The 12367-nt window shown below is 37.6% G+C and overlaps 1 protein-coding gene across 1 annotated transcript in view; it reads right to left on the reverse strand.

The window, feature by feature from the left end:
• Positions 1–1630: 1630 nt before the first annotated feature.
• LOC103190442 (pituitary tumor-transforming gene 1 protein-interacting protein) overlaps positions 1631–12367 on the reverse strand; it is a 29488-nt gene continuing 18751 nt past the window's right edge. Inside the window, exons 6-7 of the mRNA XM_042332227.1 lie at positions 9780–9826; positions 1631–2747 (exon numbers count right to left, since the gene is read on the reverse strand). Of these exons, the coding sequence (XP_042188161.1) occupies positions 2698–2747; positions 9780–9826 (97 nt within the window). The 3' untranslated portion in view covers positions 1631–2697. The remainder of the gene's footprint in view (positions 2748–9779; positions 9827–12367) is intronic.

Consider the following 12367-nt stretch of genomic DNA (forward strand, 5'->3'; position numbering starts at 1 on the left):
ATGAAGGTTGAGGTGAAAGGTGGAGGATGATAGAATGGTCAACGTTATCGAAGGCCGCAGAGGTCAAGGAAGACAAGGAGGCAGAGGGAGCCCTGGTCACAGATGGACAAAATGTCATTTGTCACTTCGACCAAAGCTGTTTGTGTGTGTGATAGCACGGAAACCCGATTGGAGGGGTTCGTGAAGGAGTGGCCGGAGAGAAAAGAGTGAAGCAACAACTCAATCCAAGACCTTGGAAAGGGAGGTTGCAGAACTTGGGATTGGATCACACAATTGTCACCAGCCTGGAAGATTATAACATAAGTGTATGAAACAAAGATCATAGAATCATAGAATTATACAGCACAGAAGGAGGCCATTCAGCCCATCGTGTCTGGAACCGGCTCTTTGAAAAGAGCTATACATATCCATCCCTTTCCCCCGCTCTCTTCCCATAGCCCTGTAAACTTGCCCTCCCCAAATATTTATCTACATCTCTCTTAAAAGTTGTTATTGAATCAGCTACCCTTTCCGGCAATGCATTCCGGATCCGAACTCACTGTGTGAAAACATTTCTCCTCACCTCCCATTTCTTTTAACAACTATTTTAAATCGTTGTCTTCAGGTTACCAACTCACCTACCAGTAGAAATAGTTTCTCCTTGTTCACCCTTTCGAATTTCCTCATAATTTTGAAAACTTCTATTAAGTCTCCTCTTAACCTTCTCTGTTACAAAGAGAATAATCCTAGCTTCTCTAGCCTCTCCTGATAACTGAAGTCCCTCATTCCTGGTACCAACCTGGTAAATCACCTTTGGCCCATCTCCAATGCCTTGACATCCTTCCTAAAATGTGGTGCTCAGAACTGAACACAGTACTCTAGCTGAGGACTAACCAGGCCTAATATATTTCATTATTTCTAGATAGGTAGTTAACCAGTGACAAAAGGTAGAACATTTTGGGAATCAGAGACCATAAGGTAATTTAGTTGACAATAAGAACAGAAAAAGGTAACAAGGGTTCAAGGATAAAGATATTGACTCAAAGAAAGCAAATGATCAAATACACTACAGCTCCACTCTGTTGGAACCATAGCTGAGTGGAGTCCTGTGACTCAGTGGTTAGAGCACTTGCCTCGCAAGCCAGAGACCTGGGTTTGATTCCCAGCAGGGCAAAACCTTGGACAAATTTCCTTACTCCACATGTCTGATAATAATCCCACCTGATAATAGAAATAACAATAATAATTGGGTCACTCAATCCACGACTGTTTGTGGGACACTGCTGTGCGCAATTGGCTGCCGCATTTTGCCCACAAATATACAGTCAATTTACTTTACAGTATATTCTGTGAAGCGCTGTGAGACACCTCGAAGACGCTATATCAAATGCAAAGATTATTATTATTATATAGCCATGGAATCTGTGGAATGCAACTTCTGTATTCAGGGGTGAATAATGTTAAGATTTCTGATCACAAGTTTTAGTCAACTGCCTTTGAGGGAGCCCAGGAGGAATTTTAGTTCTCACTTCTTGCAGAAGTTCTTTATGCAAAGGATTGCGAGAATATCAGAAACTGTAGTTGAAGCAGAAAGAACGCATCATTGTAGACACTGCATAAATTGTACAAAAAAGGAATGAATATCCAAAACTATTTTGTATGCATTTATTTTAATGATCGCATCAAAGAGAGCAGGAAACAATACAAGTATAAACCAGGTAGATTTGAAAATTAAATGCAGAAAGTTCAGATGACATTACATAGAACTGATCACATTTCTCAATTAATTTGGCTTTTTATTTAAACTGATATCACCAATAAAAGGATAAGTATACCTGTCCTTATTAATTGTATTGCAAAACTAAACAAAAATCAGAGCAAAATATATAATTTGTCATTGGATTTACAGTGTATTTAACTCCTGAAGAACATACCCTTTTCACCATCACCTACACAACTTTGAAGATGTTACAAAAAGAAATCTTCTGGGATTGAAAATCTTAATTAGGATATTGTTGAATTTGGGGTATCTACCAGCAATACCCTGAAGCAAAGCTAAATCCATGCGCAGTATGTAAAGAACATAATACCTATATGTGTAACAACCTATACTTTGCCACTTCAGAACATCAAGGACATACCAACACAATTGTAAATGGTCGCAGTTTTTTGTAAATACAAGACATTATACTCACTAACACATATGCTGGTTGTATTCAAAATAATTTTCAGTTAAGTCAAGTGCAACATTCTGGAATACAATGCTAATGCTTTAAAACAATCTCAAATTACGATTTACATTCAGAGTCTAAAAAAATGTTACCATTTAATTTCTTCCCTCCATTACCAACACTATATAGATAAGGTACATGTGGTTATCCAGATAAGGCAAAACTTTCATTGGTCTCCATATAAAAGCACAATTTTCACGACTTGGTGCTAAGTAATTAAATGTAATATACAGCATCAACGTAAAAAAACCACACAATTTGGCATCGCTATACTGGCAGTCAGTTAGAAATTCAAGGCACTTATTCTAGATTGTACATTTATAAATTGTATTGAGGAATGGAGTAAAAAGTGGCTTATTCTATAACTCAGTGTTAATATGAATAGTAGATAGGAATGTTTTAACATGAAAAATAACAAGCTTTGAATATCAGATGGAAATAATTGCTGTAAATCACATTTAAAAAATCATAGAAACTTTGAATCTCTTCATTCGTTCTCAAATTTGTTGTAAGGCTGCTCAGAATTCTGAAGGAGACCTGAAATCAGAAAGCACAAGTAGTTTTGCATGCAAAACAACGTATTGGTTAAGGACAAGAATTGTATAACACAATTAAATGCAACATTTTGTCTGCAAGAGAGTATTAAATGGTTATTTCCCCCTTTCTATCCTTCCATCTCAAAATGCTGGGGAAAATGTAAATGCTGCATATTTAATGGTAATCAGAGTAAAACATCACAGCAATCTTAAACAGGAAAGGGAGCGAGCAGGAGAATGGGATTAAATTGGTCATTTTCAATTTACGACTGTTTGTGGGACACTGCTGTGCGCAATTGGCTGCCGCGTTCGCCCACAAATATACAGTCAATTCACTTTACAGTATATTCTGTGAAGCGCTTTGAGACGTCTAGAAGACGTGAAAAGAGCTATATCGAATGCAAGGATTATTATTATTATAAAAACACCAGCATAGACTTGATGAGACAGATGGTAGATTTGTGCTGCAACATTCTACATTCCAAGGTCATGCCCACTTACATATAATATAAACGCATCAGCAGCTAGTTCATTATAATGAAAAACAAAGGATGAGAATATCATTTATATTTTTCAGGGATGTGAACATTTAGAATGCATTCTGCTGAAAGAATTATGAAACATCTGGGGTTAGTTCAGTTTAATAGGTAGGACTCTTGCCTCTGAATCGGAAAATTTAAGGCCAAGCACCAAGTCAACACTGGAGTTCAGTCCAGGCTGACCTCTACTTCAGTACTGGGGAAATGCTGCATTGCTGGAGGGGGTATCCTTCAATGAGACTTTAAACCAAGGTCCCATCTGTTGGTTCAGATGAATGCTGAAGGTCCATAACATTACTTGAAAAGAGAATGCCTTTTCTCTTAGTATTCTCTCCAACCATCTTCCCGATAAATTAGGAACTCATTTCAGGGTTGTTTCTTTGGCTATTCTATGCGCAAATTGATGGTGACATTTGCCTACAAATAGTTAATATACTTTACAACCATTGTGTGTGAAATGCTTTGAAATGTTTCAACAGTGTTGGTGTTATATCAAATGCAAGGATTATTTGAGAATAAAGCTCATAGTATGCCTTGTTACATTGTAGATTCGCTATTACTATAGCATAAATTCACTTATAATGCAGTGTCACTGTGGAACCCATTTAAAACACATATGTGCAGGGGTCTCACTTGTTTCTTGTTCACTGGCTGACTTTGATTCATTGGGTCTCCATCACTTCCCGCTTGCTGCCAAAAGCATGAAGTGACGGCAATGGCGACCCAATGTCCAGGCTATCTACTATTTTACCTTTACACACACACACACGCGCGCGCACGATTTTTGGATCATTAGGTTGCTGCTAATATTAATTCCCACTCTGGACAAAGAACAGAAAATGATGTTGCAGTGATTTACTGGCCCGCAAGACAGCCATTTTTAGCACTTCCTGTCCTGCCAGTTGCAAGCATGCAAAGAAAAAACAGCTGTCACGCTTACATCGGGATCTTACGGGAAGTGCACTGTACTGTATATTACTATGCTGCGAGACCAACTATTTCCTGATTAGATTCAAGACTCCATTTTCTAAAGTGGATGTTTGTTTAATGAGCGACACTCTCCATTGACTTCCATACATCATTCATTAATGAAGCAATACAAATATATCCTATTAATTAGAATGCCCTATGTTAATTGGAATGCCTCGGTGAAAAACCCATTAAACATCTCTCAAGAGTTTAGATTTCCTGGGTTAAATGAAATAAAATGTTTTGTACCATTGTGTTTAATCCACTCATTTATATTAAATATATGTTAATCTAAGTACATAACTGCAAAATTTCTACTGAAATACTCAACAAGAGATAAGTAGAAAGTTCAACTGAAAGACCACAAGGTGAGAAGCCCAACTTCTTGGAAAGAACAGTATATACCAGAAATAGGAAGTCAATTCACCATTCAGAAAGATTTAAAACGTTTTTCTAAACTCTAAAGCAATTAAACTAAATATTCTAGAGATCCTATCAATACAAATATCCAGCCTATAACATTACTCTCCAGTTCAGTAAATGATGCAGTATGGAGTTCTGCAGAAGTTGGACTCCAGAATTTTAAATACTGTAAAACCGAACACATAAATTATTACATCATGATTTGATGCATGCCCAAAAGCTTGGGAGCTCCATATACAGAGATTCTGTGTTACATAAATTCACAGGTCCAATGTTTTTACCAGTTCTTAAGAGTAAGTAATAACATTGTATGAAGGCTAATCCATTAACATGGGTCACTTATCTTTGCTTGAAATAAACATGGGTTTAGTCGTTTGAAAGAATTTTAGGAGAGATACCAAGAAGTATTTACATAGAAGCTAACAAACAACTGCAAATGATTACCAGGATGGGCAAACCCAGGATACTTGGATTCAGTATGATAGTGTAGCGGGAAGCTGCAAGGGTTGGTCTTGTGGAACAATTGGATCAAATGAAAAAAAGGCTTTTTTCATTCAAAACCTCTTATGATTACATAGACAGAAGACATTATTAGCAAAATGTTATTTTTTTGATTTGATGAAGGAAATTGCCTCCAAGACTAAAACATTAGTAGCTAGCAAGCCAGGAAGTCCTAACTCTCAAACTGGTATTTTTTCCAAAAATATAATTTGAAGATTTCAACAGGTGGAATTAAGATGGATATTACATGAATAATAATATTCATTGATCCTGGGAGCTCTGCTACAATACTTTTTACTTCATTACTAATGCGCAGTATTAGCAAAGCACATTGGTAAAAAGCACATATTGGTAAAAATGAAGTACACCTCCGTCTGAAAACCTTTACTACGAGGTGATGCACTAACTATTTCAACAGTTACTTGAGGCAATATTTAGTGCAACAGAATATTTCATAGTTCAGATAATTTTTCCCTCATCAAAAGAATCTCCAGTATACACTGACTATCACAATACCCCAAGGACAATGCAAAAACAACCAACATCTGCACCACATAATAAAATGTGTAATTACCATTTAAATGGAGTGAGGAAAGCTAGAGGATGACATACAAAGAATTTTCTAACAAATGAACAGTGAGTTAACATTTCATGCATGTTCATAGCAACCAACAGTGGCAAGATTGAAAAGCCAATGCCATTCTGCCATTCATTAATTTCTCTCTCCTTTCCCTCCCACCATTTTAATACTGAACCTTTTTAACCTCCACATCTTTATATGTTGAATCGGGCAGTACAGCCATCAATCAATTTCATATTTTGGGAAATTTTATTTTTTCAGCAGTTAGAATAAGTTAACCTTGCAATAGAATCACAGAATGCTTCCAGCACAGGAAGTGATAAGTTGGCCCTTCGTGTCTGTGCTGTACCTCCACTGAAGTTACCAACTCTAATCCCATTCTCCTGCTCTTTCCTCATACTATTGATGATTTTTCCTTAAAAATATGTATCCAATTTAATTTTAAATGCTTGAACAGCCAATTGTGATAAGGCATTCCATATTTTAACAACCATCATTCAATAACAACAACTTGTATTTATACAGTGCCCCTCATGCAGGGTAGTATCTCAGTGTACTTGGCAATGGTGGAGCCTGACACTGAGCCAGGGGTTGGAGGTGACCGTAAGCACAGTCGAAAAGGAAGGTGTTCAGGTGTGACATGAAGGGGGCAAGGCAGAGGGACTGAGCAAGTATTCCAGAATTTTGGGGCACAGTGGCTGAAACTACTCATGGTGGAACCCTCCATGAGGGACAAGCAGGGGGCCGGAGCCAGTCGAGGCAGCGGGTAGTGGGTTGGGGAGTAAGCTGGTTGGAAGAGCTTGGGTGGTGCCAGGAACATGAAGGGATTTGAGGATGAGTATGAGAATCTTGAAATTGATCTGTTCGGTGATAGGGAACCAGAGAAACCTGCAAGAACTGGTGTGATGGGGGTACGGAGTTTAGTGCAGGTGAGTATATGGGCGGGTGAGTATGTGAATTAACTGAATTTTATGGATAGTGTAGCTGGGGAGGTCACCAAGGAGGGCATTGGAGTAGTCGAGATGGGAGGTGATGAACGTACGGACGAGTGTTTTGGCTGCTTTGGGGTAAGGTACAATAGGAAGCGGGCAATGTGACGGAGGTGGAGGAAAGCAGTCGTGCTCAGGGACCAGATGTGAGATAGGAAGGACAGTTCAGTTGCTCTGAAGCATAACTAATTGTAAAAATCCAATCTCATTTTAAAAAACCACTAGTACAGATGAATGTAACATTGCAAAACAAAATCAATCAGGGAATAATTTGTCAACTAAGTTGTCGTGCTAAATTGCATGAGTCAAACTAAATCTGCCTGCAAGAGATATTCAATCTTAATTTATTCCCTTAGTCTAAACCTAATTTAAAATACTGCAGCAATCACTAATCCTTCATTATCACAAAGGCTCTATTGAGTTTGTGTTGATCATAAATATACACAAAATATTTTTTTTTGGAATTACATGTATTAGAAGCTGCATTAGAATAAACTTCCAATTCTGCACATCTATCGGTAGTACTAATAACAGATGTGAACTGATAAGACTTTACAAATGATTAACGAAATTTGAGATGATGTTAGCTATCTTGAGGTTTTTTTTAAAAAAAATGCATTACTCTCTGCACGGAAGCACTCAAAGATTCACTTCCTCCCCAATGCAACGTAAGATCTTATTTGTTCCACTTATGAGGTCGACATTGCTACCTGCTTTAGAATAGTGAGGAGAGAATTATAACAACAATAATTCTTGCATTTGATATAGCACCTTATCACGTCTTTGAGACGTCTCAAACAGCTTCACAGAATATACTGTGAAGTGAATTGTATATTTTTGTAGGCAAAACTCAGCAGCCAATTGCACACAGCAATGTCCCACAGAGTCGTGGATTGAGTGACCATAGTATTATATTTATTTATTTATTGAAGGGATTATTACCCCCTGAAAAATGATCCGCCAATCGACTAACAACCGGGTTCCGAATTACTGTTAGGTAAACTGAGGAATGTGGAGTAAGGAAATTTGCCCAACATTTCGCCCTGCTTGGAAATCAAATCCAGGTCCTCTCGCTTGGTAGGCGAGTGTTCTAACCAATAAGCTATAGGACTCCACAATATACTGCTCACTCTGTGCTCAGGTCCATCAGATTTCTACATATGCATATTTGGCAAGCTAATATCTGTTAAATACTAGTGACATTTTCAATATAAGTAAAAAAAGACTGTCTGGCAACTTTGCGTCTATGGTTATGCTGTATCCAGTACAAACCAAATACTGTATCATTACTTCTTCAAAGTGCATTAGTTAAATCATATGAATCCAAGATTGCTAAATAAAGCTGAATTTGTACTCCAGAAAAAAAATTAATAATACATATGAAAATGTGCAGTATTGTCTAAATGCAACAATCCTGCGATAGTCAAGAGGATGGGTAACTGACCTGTTCCCAACCTTCCAGGAAGAGAAGAGAAATTGGTGGTTGAGGGTGGGGGGAGGATAAAGAAGTATCTTGTTTATGCACAACCCTCCTAGAAGAACCCTGATCTTATCCCACTCCAACCACCCAACCTCTTCATTCTGTCCTCAACCTTCAAAATTGACATTGGTTAACATAAAAAAAACTACAGGAACTCTCAATTTCTGATCCTTTTCATCATCCACCCCCTTTTGGAGGAGAGAATTCCAGATTTCTACCACCCCTTGAGTGAAAAAAACGCTTCCTGATTTCACTCTTAAATGGCCTGGTTTTCTATGCCCCTTGTTTTGGATTCCCCCATCAGAGGAAATAGCTTCTCTGTATCTACCCTATCGAATCCCTTTATCATCTTAAATACCTCAATCAAATCACCCCTCAACCTTCTAAACTCAAGCAAGTACAATCCAAGTTTACGCAGCCTTTCCTCGTAACTTAACCCTTTTAGGCCTGGTCATATTCTGGTGAACCTGGGCTTCACCCCCTTCAGGGCCAACTTCAGAGTCCTGTAGCTCAGTGGTTGGAGTACTCGCTTTGTAAGCGAGAGACCTGGGTTCGATTCTCGGCAGGGTGAAACCTTGGGCAAGTTTCCTTACTCCGCACACCTGATAATAATCCCTCAAAGAAAAAAAAAATTGGTCATTTTAATGCACGACTGTTTGTGGGGACCCTGCTGTGCGCAATTGGCTACCGCGTTTCACCCATAAATATACAGTCAATTCACTTTACAGTCTATTCTGAAGAGCTTTGAAATGCTTAGAAGATGTGAAAAGCGCTATATCAAATGCAAGGATTATTATTACTATCCTCATGAAAAATTTAAGTGGAAAGAAGTGGAGGAAGAGAAAGACATTTTATAGAGCCTTATTATGACAAAACATCTTGAAGCAAAAAAAGTTTCCCTAAGAAGCAAGTATAACTGATGTGTGTATATTCCAAAAGGATGAGAACAAATGGATCTATAGGCTTCTTCATCCATACCTCTCTTGTCGTCTGATGTAATCATTATCAAGTGACTGATCCTGGAACCAAAGAGCAACTTTTCCTCTAGTTAGCACTATTGACACTGAAGGTCTTCCAAGAGACCATGATGTTTAAACTGAAAATGGAAAGTTTTGAAACTCCTCATTCAGGGTCAGGTCATTCGACAGAAGCTGACTTGAAAGTAATGTGGGATTTTCTCAAATGGAGATTAAACATTGAATGCTGAAGTGTGCTTGGCTAGTCTGGTTTCAGAACAATGAATTCTTTAGCCATTAAGGGATATACATTTCTGGTTATTTTTGCATAACTGTGGGAATGAGGGAGTGAAATATATATCTGGCACGCCACAAAGCTCAGAGAAAGCATTTTTATTGAAGATAGGATTTCAAACAAATGCACAGCCACTCTATTTACCGGGCAATTTTAACTTTATGAAACATATTTGAAACCCTTCATTAGATTTTGGAGCAAGTAACTTATTTGGTAAAATGATACAAATGCATTGGATAAACCACATTTTATGTACAGTGTAACTACCACAAATTAATTATTTAATAAGACTTTGACATACCATACTTCCTGCGAATTTCATCATATTGCATTTTTCTTTCAGCCTTTCTGTAAAAGAAAAAGATCATTAGAATTTCAATCCAAGAGAAGCGTGGCTTAAACGTCCAAACAAAAAAAAACTATCTTAACCACTTAATGGTCCATATGTAGAAGGGAGCATTTAGGTCATTCCAAAAGGAAAGAAACTTAATTGGTTCCATATTTGCTATGGGAATATACAAGTGCATAACTACATGTTTATTAAAAATAATAATCATGTGATCCAGGATACTGTGAACCACTTTCAAGGGCAAACTAAACAACATGCAAAAATGCAATGGAAAGATTCCACAAATAAAAACGTGGGTTTTAAAGAAAGGGCAATTTTTTTTAGTGAACCTCCACCATACACTGTGACAATGTAACTCCTTTGCTTACACATGTACAATGACAGAGCAATCCATTTACGCTGGATACATTATATAGTAAAGCATGATCATCTTCAAGCGCATTGGCTTGCCATTGCCATCGATATAAAACAGTGAGTATTCTCAGCATGGTTACTTCTCCTCGGTTACATGAAGCTGATCCAAATCCCAATAGCAGAAACGCTCCAGAATGACAAAACCAAAATTAATAATCCAGAATGACAAGACCAAATTAATACAGTGCAGCCCTGTTATAATGTCTTAGTTATAGTGCTGGTTTCCTGATAGGCCAGGTTAGAAAGTGCATTGGATTTCTATAGACCACCCCACCCCCAATTACAGGACTGCCCTGTGCTTGGATGACATTTTACAGGGCAACACAATGAGTTTCCTCAGGACCAATGACAATAAACAACCCCAACAAGGTAAGGATGCTCACCCAGCCCCTTTAGATGACGAACAGCCTTTAAAGCATTCCAGGGAATTATTCTACTTGCAATACAAGTGGGCGAAATAGAACATGCTTACATTTTAAGATGTCAGCAGATAAAATACTTCAGTTCTAAAAGAGTTAAATGCAATAACGTGTATCAATTACTATAGTATTCTGGGTGATTTCAAAGTCCATTTAATTATTTTATCTTCAAATATTGACCAAATTCTGTTTTCGATAACTATCTTCAGATACCAAGTAGATCAATTTTCTAAAATGCTGTAAAATTTGGCATTTGAAAATAATCCAGATTACTATCCGCAATTATGAAAATAACTCCCACAATGGAAATGACCCCTTTGCTGAAGACCTGCAATACCCAAATTGCAATGCTCAATCAAGAATTAACTCGTCTGAAATGGGAATGCATGAAATAATTAGATGGAAATCGGTAAATGATCAAAGAATGAAGCATGAATAATCAACATTTGCTGCTTCAAGGTGAAAGTCTCAGTGCCATTAAAATCCATTCACTTTTCAGAGTTTATTATTATTTCTGAGACTCCAAATCTCACACACAAAGAATGAGATTCAAAATGTAAAACATTATTAATATAACCTCTACCTCATCTGTCCCAGTTTACGGTACTTCAGTGTTATGCCTAGAATCAAGTGACTCTTGTTAACAGTGGTGTGTGCTTGTAACTACTTTTTTCCAGGTCAGGATAATGGGATAACAAGTGGGATGAAAATTCCCACTTTTACTTTATTCCACTTGACTTGGTTCTATGTGTGGGAAATTCTTCTTGAACTATAATGTATACTTTTAACTATTATGCTACTTAGGACAATGGAGATTTAAATTCTGTTATCTTCATAGCTATGTGTGAAATGCATTCGCTCCCCAGCCCCATATCATGCAAGCAAATTGTTGCCATAAACCTGACATTTCTGCTCTAGCTCTCAGATGTGCCACTGCTCAAAATGTAGCTCTTTGACTGACTACCTCATACCATTTTGCACATTCAATCATAGATACTCTCAGACATCTAGGCCAGTAGAGCAGTTTGGGAGACTGGTTCAAGGTGTCCTTGAGCAGTTTGCTCTGCCTGATTTTATTTTGCCAAACACAACTTGCATTGATGTGGTCTTCAGTCACATACTTGTCCGCACTACCCATGTTGATAAAATGATAACATAGATTCAATTCCATAATGTTGATGAAATGATAACATAGATGCAATTCCATAGAGGAATATAGTTGCATGCATTTCATTTTGGGTCATCCTGTTTATCACAAAACCCGATGATCGGTCACAAGTATCCAAGGTAGAGCCTATAAAGTTTTTTTTGCATATGATGCTAATAAGTTCTGCATTTAGTCATGCAGGGGTCCATATCCGAATCTTGTTTTCCTAATTTGTGTGAACACTTCTAAGGTGATTAATGCGTAATCCGACAGCATGCTGGCAATGCAGATAAATTGCATAATGGTTCTCAAGGTGATTATTTCATTGTAGTTGGTTGGCTCAATCTAATTTGTTGGAGAAGTTGTATTCTCACTCTATTGATAAATTGTGTAATCATTCAGTAAAATTGTATTCAATTCTCACTCTAATTTCTACCTGCCATGCCTGCTGGGCCTCATTCACTCTCCCATCCCACTCTATTTAATTTGTAAATTCTTGCAAAAAATCTTAAAGCTTTCCAGGTAGTGCATTCTAAATCTGTTCTTCATTAATTGTCATA

This window comes from Callorhinchus milii, unplaced genomic scaffold, assembly GCF_018977255.1.
Source record: "Callorhinchus milii isolate IMCB2004 unplaced genomic scaffold, IMCB_Cmil_1.0 Scaffold2, whole genome shotgun sequence".
NCBI classification, from domain to species: Eukaryota; Metazoa; Chordata; class Chondrichthyes; order Chimaeriformes; family Callorhinchidae; genus Callorhinchus; species Callorhinchus milii.